General features: G+C 61.4%; 1 protein-coding gene across 1 annotated transcript; it reads right to left on the minus strand.

Annotated features, from left to right (window-relative positions):
• Positions 1 to 456: 456 nt before the first annotated feature.
• On the minus strand, positions 457 to 9,416 carry Nlrp5 (NLR family pyrin domain containing 5). Its single transcript, XM_090321930.1, has 11 exons — positions 8,946 to 9,416; positions 8,285 to 8,378; positions 5,570 to 7,121; positions 5,145 to 5,318; positions 4,471 to 4,638; positions 3,906 to 4,076; positions 3,217 to 3,387; positions 2,013 to 2,183; positions 1,765 to 1,935; positions 1,068 to 1,238; positions 457 to 728 (listed from the first exon to the last, which is right to left on the minus strand). Exons 1-11 carry the CDS (start codon positions 9,414 to 9,416, stop codon positions 599 to 601), a joined length of 3,444 nt encoding a protein of 1,147 aa, XP_090178056.1. The 3' UTR covers positions 457 to 598.
• Positions 9,417 to 12,284: the final 2,868 nt, after the last annotated feature.

A 12,284-nucleotide genomic window follows, 5' to 3' on the forward strand; every position in this document is an offset into this window, starting at 1 on the left:
TGCTACCCCAAACCCCAGCTACAGAACTCCAGGCCATCCAGAGACAACTGGAGTCAGCTCTGTGTTGAGATATGGAGCCAAGTTGTGACCTCTGATGTTCAGATATGAGCTGCAGCATCTCCCTTGGGGTCACTTTTTTGTTGGTTGTGGGGCTTGAACTCTGGGCCTGGGCCCTGTCCCTGAGCTCTTCAGCTCAAGGCTACTGCCCTACCCCTTGAGCCACAGCCCCACTTCCCGTTTTCTAGTGAGTAATTGGATAAGATTCACGGACTTTTTAGTGCCCAGGCTGGCTTGAACTGTGATCCTCAGATCTCAGCCTCCTGAGCAGCTGGGAGGACAGGCATGAGCCACTGCGCCAGGCTTGGGGTCCCTTTTGAGGACCCACGTCTGCTTTGTCTCTGCTCTCAGATTCCATCCCCAAGACGACCACGCGACAGCCCACATGCTCAGTGTTTATTTCACCCCATTGTGCACGCAAGGGTCCCGGGAGCCAGAGCTTCGTCTTTTGGTGCAGTGACCAGATGGCAGGAACACGAACCAGAGACTGCTGTTCTGGAGGTCCTGCCAGGGAGCGAGAGGGAGCGAGCCGCCAGGGCCTTCAGTCTTTCCACCAGCACCGGTCGTCTCCCTCGGAGTACCAGTCCCCCCCGATCACCAGCTGAGGCTTCTGCTGCTGCACTTCCTCCAGCAGCATTCTGACGGACGCAGGATACTGCCCCTTCCACAGGCTGTGCAGAGAGGCGGCCGGTCAGGCCGAGCCCTCTCGGTTCCCCCACTTCCACCAAGGTCTGGGAACCTCAGCTCCAGTGCGTCAAGAGAACACGTTCCCCAAGCTGCAGGGTCCCCAGAGCCGACACGGCAACACTGAGCCCTGCTGGCCCCGCCGTCTGGAGAAGCCGTGGGGCTGTTGGGCTGTCAGAGCTCCTCCCGGACCCTGGGTCCTGAAGGGCAAAGGGCAGCCCCCCCTCCCCACACAAAGCCACCTGCCGTGTGGACATGGGCCATGAAATCCAGGGAGCGGCCGGGACCCCCGTGTCAGAGCCTGGCTGCACGCCCCGAGGACTCACCCTACTGTCCGCAGGCCGCACTTGGGGTGCGAGAAGGCAGAGCACAGCAGGGTGACCCCCATGGGGCTGAAGTCGTTGCGTAGAAGGTTCAGGCTGGTCAGGTACTGGTTGTAGGACAAGGTGGACGACAGGATGGCACAGCAGTCCGAGGTCAGGCCACACGCCTCCAGCCTGCAGCACCAGAGACACCCAGGGGAGCCCCAGCTCGCCCCAGCCTGGCGCTGGCCATGCAGGGGGCCACACCGTGCCTACAGTGCCGTCTCCTCCATCCCCACCCCCTCCCCCTGAACCCCCCGTTCAATGTTTCCCACAATCACCATCACAGCACCCGAGACTGGAATCTGGCCCCGCTCCGGGCACACTCCCATCTCCTGCTTCCACACGGGTGGTGCGTGTGTCAGTGCCACACCCCGAGTAGGCTGAGTGCCCGGCCATGCTCTGCTCTGACGGCCCCGCCCCTGGCTTCCTGACCACTGTTCCCGCAGACGGCGGTGTCACCGCACTGCATCTGCTACCTGGCTCTGCGCCCAGCACACCGGCTGCTCGAGCCCTGGACCCCGGACCCCACTTCCCCTTCCTCCGGCCAAGCTGGAAGTTAAGCAGCTTCACTACCCAGGTGCCACCGAGTCCCAAGAGTCAGAGCCACTCATCCCCACCACCCTCCCGCCTTGGGGTGTGGGGGCCCCCCAGGAGTCACCCGAGCCTGCTCAGGAAGCCACGCTTTGGCTTCAGCCCCTCGCACAGCGCAGCCACTCCACTGTCACCCAGGGCATTGGCAGCGAGGTCCAAGCTCCTCAGGTGCTTGTTCTGTGCCAGGATGGTGGCCAGGTACTTGCAGGAGGCCGAGGTGAGGTCACAGCTTGCCAGCCTGAGAGAGACATGCCCCGTTCCTGGCTCCGGGAGGGACAGGTGGCAGGCCCGGGACCGGGGCGGGGCGGTACTCACTCCAGGTCCTGCAGGTGGCAGGATGGCCCCTCCAGGGCCTGGCACAGCAGCTGCAGCCCGCCATCCTGCAGGGGGTTCCCGCTCAGGCTCACGTGCGTCAGGCCCGGGTTGCTCAGCAGCGCAAACACCAGGAATCCACAGCTGGTCGCTTCCAGGTGGCAGCGGTTCAGGCTGGGGTTGGGGGGGACACGTGCACCTCACCTATGACGCCCGCACAGGAAGGGGGCTCCTGTCCCGGGGATGCCATTTCCAGGTGACCCCAGAGCTTGACGTGGACCTAAGTCCGGGTCTCAGTCCCGAGTCCTGCCTGAGCCCAGGGGTCAGCTCTGAGGTGCACTGGGGACTCCAAGGCAGAGTCTTTCCTCCATTCTACGGTTTTAACCCGCAGCAGTGGGGGCAGGCGTGGGGTTTGAACTCGTGGCTTTACCTTTGCTAGAAAGGTGCTCACAGCTACACCTGCAGCCATGCCTGAACCTCCTCTCCCCGCACCCCCAGTCCTTGCTGCCTCGTTTTCCAGGCAGCGGTTGGTGTGGCAGGCATCCAGCATCTCACTCGGGGTACACATTGCCATGGGGGGGTCTCCCACCTTGCTCCCCTGATGTGCCCATAGCCAGTTACTCAGGAGGCAGACGAGTCTCTGCACTACCTGGTAACTGCAACAGATTTGCACTCGAGGCCATCCATGCCCCTCCTCCAGCCGGTCACAGACCAGGCAGTCGCTGCCCTCCCCACCCCCGGGCCTCGGACCCACATCAGCGCCCTGGGGATACGGAAGCTACATCCACAGAGCCCTGCACCCCAGGATGTGTGGATCGGGCCACCACTTTGGTAGGAGAAGCGTGCCAGGCTCTGAATTCAAGCCCAGGGATGGCGACGACGACAACTAAGTGACTATAAATGAAACTGGAAAATGGCCAAGCACGTGGGGGGAGTTCAGAGGCAAGCAGCAGAGCTTTCTTCTTTTCCGTTTTGGTACTGGGTTGGAACCCAGGACATTGCACTTGCTGGGCAAACGCTTTGCCACAAAGGCACATTCCAGTGGGCAGCAGAGCCTTTTGTACCAAAGACTTGAGCGTGCCTGGGCTCTGGGCAAGGCCCTGGCGTGGGTTCCCTGGGGCCAGGGGCCCCCATCCGGGAGGAACTCCGCCCCCCATCCGGGAGGAAGCCATGCCTCTCGGTCGGAACGCAAGCGCGTGGGACTCACACGAGCCGCTGGAGCGCGCAGCCTGGCTGCTTCAGTGGCTGGCACAGCAGGCTGAGTCCGCTGGCGCCCAGGTGGTTGTTGGACAGGCACAGGTGTGTCAGGTGGGGATTGCTCCTGAGGGCCGAGGCCAGCAGCTCCAAGCTGGTGTCTGTGAGGCCACAGCTGTCCAGTCTGCAGGAAAAGAGCCCCGGCGGAGGGGGGGGGGCGCTCAGACTCGCCCTCTCCTCACCCCCCGCAGGCCCAAGCAGGGGACAGAGCGTGGCTTGTGAGACTCCATGCCCTTGGCCCCCGTAGTTCTCGGGGGGGGGGGGCGGGAGGGCGTGGCTGAGTGCATGCAGTGGGCACGAGGTACCAAGCCACAGCCCCCCATGATGGAGCCCTGGACCTGGGACAGGAGGTCCACTGGCTGCTGCTGGGATCTGAGCTCTCGGCCTCCAAGGGGTTGTTCACACAGCCTGCTCCCTATCCACACCCGTCCACGCATGCATGTCTCCAACACATACGTGGCCTGGCAGTGAAGCCATACCAGCTCTGCCGGTCACTGCGGACAACTCGGGCAGAGCTGTCGGCGAGCCTCCCGGGCTGCCCCCGCTCAGACCACCCCGATGGCCGTCCGAGCACTCGGCTTAGAGAACTCCGATGCTGTGGCCATGGCCTGGCATTGGGGGCCGGTGGGCCCCAAAACTCACATCAGCCTCCTCAGAGGGCACTGTAGGCTCTTCAGGGCGTCACAGAGGTGCTGCAGGCTCTGGTCTGTCAACTTGTTCCTTGCCAGGCTGAGTGACGTCAGGCTGACGTTGTCACTGAGGACCTGGGACAGCATCCGGGAGCCCTCCGGGCTCAGCTCACAGGAGTCCAGGCTGCAGAAAAGGAGGCCCCGCCGTGCACTGCGTCCTCCCCCTCCCAGACAGCTCCCCCCGTGCACTGCGTCCTCCCCCTCCCAGACAGCTCCCCCCGTGCACTGCGTCCTCCCCTCCCTAGCATGCATGAAGCCTTGGGTTCAGTTCCTTGGTACCACATATATAGAAAGGCCAGAAGTGGTGCTGTGGCTCAAGTGGTAGAGCTCTAGCCTTGAGAAAACCCAAGGACAGTGCTCAGGCCCTGAGATCAAGTCCAGGACTGGCAAACCAGAGTAATAAAAGCAAAAAATGGGTATAGTGCCCTCCTGACAAGCGTAAAACCTGGAGTTCAATCCCCAGTCCCCCCAAAAGTAAACCTCAGAGCAACCCCTAAGATCGGATCCCCCAGACTCACCGCAGAGATGTCAGTGCACAGTTGGGGTGTCTGAGGGCCTCACAGGCGACCTCTACGTCCTGGTCCTTCAGCGGGGTGCTGCTCAGGTTGATGTGCTTCAGGTTCAGGTTGGTGGCCAGGATCTTCCACAGGTGGCGGAGGCTGGAGGAGAGCTCCGCGTTTTTCAGTCTGCAGAGAGAAGTGGCTCTCTGGACGCTGGGCCAGTGTTCCCGCTGGCCTTTCTCCAAGGTCCAGTTTGTAATTATTATTAATAATACTAATGTTTTCTCTCACTGGGGGGGATCAAGGCTTGAACTTGAGGCCTGGCCCTTGTTAGGCCAGCACTGCCATTTGAACACCAGCCCTTGTTCACATTGAGACAGGTGAATAGAAGCTCATGGCTCTTTCCAGCGTGCTGGGCTAGATCACCAGGCATCTGCCACCACACCCAGCTGGAACCTCACGCCCGCCGCCCAGGCAGGGCTCAAACCCACGATCCCATCGTGGCTCTTGGGTAGCTGGCCTGGCCTCTGAGGATGGCCTGGATGAGTGCTTCATGTTAGAGGCCATGACAGCCACTGCCCCCCTGTGGTGGATGAGGGGGCTGAGGTGCTGCGGGGGTCTGGGGGCAACGTGGGGTCAGGGCCGGTCTCTCTGCCCCCCCCCCCGGCGTGGGACAGTGCAGGCCGGCTTACACCAGCGTCTGGATGTGGCAGGACGGACACGTCAGCTTCACGCACAGCGTCTTGATGGCCCACTCGCTCAGGACGCTGCTGCCCAGGTGGAGCTGGCGCAGGCCAGGGTGGGAGCCGAGCATGGAGCAGAAGTGCTCCCACTGCTCCTTCATGGCGGCTTTGGCCTCCAGAGCGCTGCGGGGAGAGCATGCAGGCTGCAAGCGGCTGCTGCCACAGTAACAGCGTACGGGGGGAGGGGGCGCAATTGGGAGACCCCTTGCCCACTTAACCTGGGCAGATTTCCCCCTGGATGTAAAGAGAATGGAACGGACGTGAGCCCACCATGCAGCCAAGAGCCAGGGGCCCAGAGCGTGAGGAGCACGATGGTGGGAGGGTCTCCTGAACCGCGGGGCCCCAGGCCAGACCGCCGCCCCCTGGGTACTCACGGCAGGGCCGCCGGGCCCATCTCCTGCAGCTCGTCCGGGAGGAAGAGGTCCCTGACGTGGATGTGCAGGCTGGCCAGGCCCAGGCAGCGCTGGAGGCAGAACGAGGTCACCAGCAAGTCCATCCCACAGCAGACCTGGAGCCGCACGTCCTGGAAGTCGCTCAGCGCCGTGCAGACGAACGCCTCATCCTGCGTCTCGAAGAGGCAGTGGAAGGCGTCCAGGACGTCGTCGGGAGCCGCGCTGCCGCTGCCCGAGCAGCCCAGCAGCCAGACCCACCGCCGCAGCAGGGGACCCAGCCCCCTGCAGGCCGCCGGGCCCAGCCGGGCCTCCAGCGTCTGCTTCACGCCGGGGCTCAGGAAGCCGAACAGGAAGTGCTTCACCCAGAGCAGGGACTGGGAGAGGCCGCCGGGCTTTGGGTCGGGCACAGGTTGGAGGTGACCTCTGGGCCACCTGCGCAGCTCCCCCAGGGCGTAGAACAAGGCAGCACAGAAGGCCTGGAGGCTGGGGTGGAGGAAAGCGTGGCCGCCCTCCTGCTGCAGGAGCAGGCCCGAGCCCACCAGGGCCCCCACGTCGGCCTCCCGCAGCCCGTGGGCCTGCAGGTGCTGGTGATGGAACAGAGTCCGCCCGCCCCACAGGCCATGCGCGGCCAGGCCACACAGGCCTTGCAGGGCTTCCCGCTCCTGCTTGGCCAGGCAGGGCCGGTCGGGGGCCAGCTGGTGGAACAGATAGGTGGTGTAGAGGCTGGTGAGGGTCTGGTCAGCCAGCTGGGGCCCCCGGGGCCCGGGGCCCTCCTCCTGCAGCCTCAGGGCCGCGCACAGCAGCCCGCACACCAGCGACTCCTGGCAGGGGTCGAGCAGCCGGTGTCTGGTCAGCACGGACCCCAGGACCAGCGCCTCCTTCCCGTCGGCCGTGCAGTCTTCCAGCTCGGCCCTGCTCTCCACGGACAGCCCCGTGATCACCAGGTAGCGGGGAGACACCACCAGGGCCTTGAACTGCTCGATGCCCACGCCCGTGGCGGTGATGAGGAGGGAGGAGGCCGGGAGCAGCGCCTTCTGCAGCAGGCTGCACATCAGGACCGCCACGGGCCGCCTCTCGGCGCAGTCCTCACAGAGCCCCCCGGCCCCGTCCCACCAGGCGGCCTCCAGCTCCTCCAGCCCATCCACCACGAACAAGAGCCGCTGGGGTTGGGACAGAATCTGGGCCACCGGGAGCCAGCGGTTGGGCCATTGCCTGTCCATCAGCTCCACCAGGCTCCAGTCCTTCGTCCCCGTCTGCAGCTCTCCGGCCGGGAGGAGGAAGACGTAGGAGAACAGGTCGCAGAAGAGCGTGCCCTGCGCCCAGCACCGCAGGATCTTGTGGGACAGAGCCCGCTGGGCAGCGCCCGATGGGGCCTGCAGGACCACCGTGCCCGGCCGGAAGCCCTTCGGGTCAGCGTCAAAGGCACCGGCCAGCGTCTGCATGTCCAGGCCGTCGGTGGGGTTTGCCTCGGGGCGTCCGTCCTGCTTCTGGGAATATTTGGTCAGCACGTGGTCTTTGTAGGCAGAATTCTCATCTCCATGGCAGAAAGGAAAGCAGAAGTGAGTTTAGAGAGAGTCTGGGGTTTCGTTAAGCAGAAGTGCCCACAGGGCACTGATGATATAACCATAAAACATAAAATGTATATAATTACTTCTCTATAATTATTACTTATAATATACAAGTAATTACGCGTGTGTATCATTTGTATTACATGATATATAATTAAGCATGCAATTATAATTAGGCACGTAACTACAGAAATAAAAATCTCAAAAAAAACTTTAGCCACGTGCTAAAGTGGACTCGTGCCCGAGGAGACCGAGATCTCAGGACCAGGGTTTGAGGCCAGCCTGAGCAGGGCCACGGAAGAGGCAGAAGTGGAGCAGTGGCTAACGTGATGGAGCGTCCATTGGACAGCCTCAGGGCCCCGAGTTCAAGTGCTGGGACAGACGGACTGACACACACACAATGAACAAAATGCCCAAGTGTGAACTTCTGTGGCATCTTCTCTAAGAGCTGACCCTCGAGTGGCCTTTTCTTCGTTCTTCACAGCCCCCACCCACCCAGTTCTTGGGCTGAGCCACTGTCTTCATTTTCTTTTCTTTGGGCCAGTCCTGGCCTTGAACTCAGGGCCGGGGCTCTGAGCCTCTATGCTCAAGGCTAGCGCTCTACCACTTGAGCCACAGCGTCGCTTCTGGCTTTGTGATACTGAGGAATGGAGCCCAGGGCTTCATGCATGCTAGGCAGTGCTCGACCATGGAGTCACTCCAGCTCTGACACCTTCATTTTCTAACTTTGCTGTGGTTCATGGAGAGCCCTGGACTAGAAAACAGGCCAGAGGGGGGCTTCCCGCGTCCTGGGCTCCCACTAGGTTTTATTCAGAAAAGAACCTAAGAAAAGTCTCCTGGCTTGTGCAGAAAATTCCAAGAGACTTCATCCCTAGTCCACCAGCCGAGGCTGGCATGGAGGCCTGGCTCAGGTGTTATGAGCAGCCAAGGAGGAGGAATCGTCAGGAATTTTGAAGGAAGCGGCTGAGCTCTGGGGATGGGCATCCCGGGGTCACCTGAGGGCGTGCAGGGCCCTTGGACCACAGAGACCCAGGGACCACGGAGGCGCCAGCTTCTCAGAAACCCTGGACACGCAGCCCCGTGTTTTGTGCTCAGCTCTCGGGGGTCTGGGGCCCCAGACCCCCCATACCGCCTGAACCCCACCCCTGTGTGGGCAGCTCGGGGTCCACAGCCCTCACGTTGCTCACCTCCTGGCAGAGCATCCTGTGCAGAGCCTGCTGTCTCTGTGGGAGAGAGAAGAGACAACTCCAGCACGCCGCAGGTTCCTCCAATGGCTGCCTGAGGGGCTCCGAGCCAGGCCACGGGGGGGGGGGGGGGGACGCCTGGGAGCTGGGCCACAGCCCAGGCAGGGAAGTCTACAAGACTCTGATCTATCTCCAATGAACCACCAAAAAGCCATACGTGGTACTGAGGCTCAAAGTGGTAGAGCAGACAACACTCAGGACTGAAGTTTCAGCCCAATGTTTAAGCAAAAAAAAAGAAAAAGTCCAGACTAAAGCTGGGCGCCATGGCTCACACCTGTCGTCTCAGGAGGCTGAGATCTGAGGATCAAGGTTCAAAGCCAGCCCAGGCACTAAAGGACCCGAGACTCTTAACTCCAGTTAACCTCTAGAAAACGGGAGGTGGGGCTTGGCTCCAGGGTAGGGCGGTGGCCTTGAGCTGAAGGGCTCAGGGACAGCTCTCGGGCCTAGAGTTCAAGTCCAATGACTCCTCATCCCCCTCCCGCCAAAAAGTCTAGTCTCGTTCCCAAGAAAGCACCTCCATCTTTAACACCCTCCCTCCCAGCACACACCGGGAGCCTTTTTCTCCTCGGGCTCTTGCTCAGTCAATGGCATTCTGAAGTCTTCTATTTGAGACGGCGACTCTCCTGCAGCTGAGAGAGCTAAGCAGGAGCCATCACTCCTGAGGTTGGGGGGCCGGAGGGTCTCCCCGCCTCCCCCGCTCGGACACCCCTTCTCACCGTGTGCCTTGCGCCTCATCTCGCCCTGGGCCTCCTGCGCCAGCACCTGCAGGTCCATACCCTCCAGGATGTTGCTCGTGACCAGCCAGGCCAGCGGCCCCTCGAAGTACTCGTGCAGGAGGAAAGCCAGGTGTGCGCGGTCGGCCGGCTCCAGCTGGGCCCGGGGCAGCACGGAGCCCATCAGCTCCAGGTACTTCTTCCACAGCGTCTCCTTGAACACCCGGAACTCCTCCTTGTCCAACTCCTGCAGCAGCCACTGCAGCCGGAAGCCCGAGAGGACGGGCAGCCTGTCCACCTCCATCCCGGCGCCGGGCCCGGGGAAAGTCAGTGGGACCTGGGGGGAGACGGGACTACTGGGTGGGGAGCCTGCAACCCTCTCACGGGGCTGGAGGCCAGTGCCACAGACCAGAGCTCCACTCTCCAGCCGCACCGACACAAAGCGAGATCCAACGCCCTGCTGTCCGGGCGCCCTGGGCACGACCCAGCCACGGGGGCCACAGCGGCCAGTCCACGCTCCCAGCGTCCCAGCCTCCATGCCTCGGGTGTCCCACTGCTTTCTTCTCAGGCTCCAGCCTGGACTGAGAGCTGCTTTGTCTAGGGCAGGAGCCATAGCTGGTGGAGGTGGGCAGGGCAGGTGAGAGGCACCACTGTGGGGAGGGGAGGACACACTGGGGGGTGACACCGTGAGGGGGGCACCTGTGACGTCCAGGGTGCCAGGTCAAAGAGAGCTGACCCATCACTTGAAGCCACCAAGGCTGACACGAACTCCCTCCCCCGCAATAGAAAGAGGATTTAAGGCTAAAAAAATGTGCACCATGGGCTGGGAATGTGGATTGTCATAGAGCTCGCCATTCCTCAGCGCCACGTACACAGAGAAGGCCAGAAAGGGGCGCTGTGGCCCAAGTGGTAGAGCTCTAGCCTTGATCAAAAGCAGCTCAGGGACAGAGCCCAGGCCACACGCACACGCGCACACGCACACACGCGCACACACGCGCACACACACACACACACACACACACACACACACACACACACACACACGTGTTCAACTCTGTTCTCTCCCCCAAAACAGAACAAAGCCCACCTACCAGACTGGAAAACTAGCTCCCCGGACAAGAGCAACTGGCTAAGATCAACCTGAAACACGTGGAACGCGTTGTGCAATTAATTCCTCCATCCAGGCCAATAACCAGTAACTCGTGAAAGTGAGTGGAGGATTCCAGGCGTGAGGCCCGTGTGGGCCCTGAACTGTGCCAGCCATCAGTGCGCCCTGGGCAGGGGCCGGCCCTCACGACGGGGCTGGCAACACCCTCCACACAGCGCTGGCCCCCTCGGGGTCCATCCCCAGCCTCTGGCTCAGCACAACACAGCGTGAGGCGCTGACCGCCACGGCCTGTGACTTCAGCCGGCGACATCTTCCAGAACACAGCCATGGGCACAGACCCGGAGGAGTCTCCACCACGTGGGACCGAGGTGCGGGCATGGCCCAGTGGCTCTGTCTGCCACGGGACAGAGCATCTCCCCATCCGGGCTGGATTCTTATTCACACACAACCCAGCAGCCTGTGCCGGCCTGCGTCTGCCCCGAGGCCGCAAGGGCCAGGGAGCACAGAGCACTGGAGGTGGACCGAGAGCTGACAGCCTCCGTCAGCGTTTTCAAGAGCCGGCTGGTCCCTGGGCTCGGAACAGCTTAGAAAAGAACGAAAGCACAATGGAAAACCAGAGGAAACGACGGAGGGGCAGGGGGTGAGGAGACAGAGAGACAGAAGGAGAAGGAGGGAGAGAAGGAGAAGACACAAACAAGGCCGGAGAACCCCGGTGGGCCTGCTCACCTCCGAGTTCAGCTCCCACTCGAGGCCCGCTGGCAACCACGGCAAAAATAGGCAGAGGAGCCCCAGCCCCGCCCCAGAGTGCTCGTGGCCTGTGGCTAGCCGCTGCCCATTGGCTGGAGACACGAGCAGCCTCAACGGGCAGCACCTGAGCCCAGCTCCTGCGGGCCCCGATGGCTCTCTGTCCACTCACCTGAGCCCAGCAGCCGAGGTGGGCAGAACCCAGCCACAGCAGCCTGGTAGGCATCCATCCCACCGCCACGTGCGCCCACCAGCACAGCGCCCAGGGGCTCCGGTGGAAAAGTCTGGGGGGGGTGGATGTTGTCCTGTGTTGTTGCTTTGAGATGCAGTCTTGCTCCACAGCCAAGAGGGCCTCTTGGGTGCTGGGGTTACAGGTGTGGTCGGTCACACACGCCTGGCTGGAGTTAAGGGTGTTGGTAGCACAATAATTAAAAATACTGAAGGCTTTTACTCTGACTGTAGAATTGTCATGGGGTCCAGAGATCGGTGAGACCACCGAGGCATTAGATTTATTGAGCTGGCGTGCCAGGACTTTACTCAAGGTCTGGATCTCCAAGGGCAGCCTCAACCTTTAGCAGGGCTGGGTTTATAAAGGCAAAAACCACACAGAGATTGCCAGGCTGATTCTGCTTTAGCAAGCAAGCCAGCAGAGACAGAAGCCAAACGTTGTGGTTGGCCTTGCAACGTTGGTGGAACAGAAACATACTTCATTTTGAAAATATATATTTTATTTTGTAGTCAAGCCGTCCTGACCCCGTGTATTTAATGCCTCTGGAAGGCCTATCTGTGAAGCACAAACGTGTCCCAGAATGCCTCAGTGCTCAAGGCCCCCCTGGCTTTGTGGAAGTCTCTTTCATTTTTACTACTATGGATTAAGTAACTGCAATAAGCCTTTCTGTTAAAATTGGTCAGCAGTAAAGATGGCTTCTACTCTTACAGGACGAGCTGGGGGACAGCCCACTTGAAGTATGTTAAGATACACTCGTATCTTTGTGCACAGAGCAATTAAACTTCCAAGTGGTAAAACTCCCAGGTTCACCAGGGCAAAGCACACGTGGGGGACGGACTGAGGGAGCCGAGCCGAGCGTGGCACAGCGGGGAAGATGGGCCTCAGCCAGCCACACACCCACACTGGCAAGCTTCTTTCCCGTGCACACCAACTCGAAACCCACACAGCGCAGACCAGACTGTCCACCGGTGCCCCTGAGGCAGGAGTTGATCCTCACACACGAGAGCAGGGAGCATGGCTCCCGGTGCTGTGGACAAGCGTTGGGGCACACGCACATACAGTGTGGAAATCCTAGACAGCTGGGCGTGATG

This window comes from Megascapheus bottae, chromosome 31 (assembly GCF_031878675.1).
Source record: "Megascapheus bottae isolate mThoBot1 chromosome 31, mThoBot2.hap1, whole genome shotgun sequence".
Taxonomy (NCBI): Eukaryota; Metazoa; Chordata; class Mammalia; order Rodentia; family Geomyidae; genus Megascapheus; species Megascapheus bottae.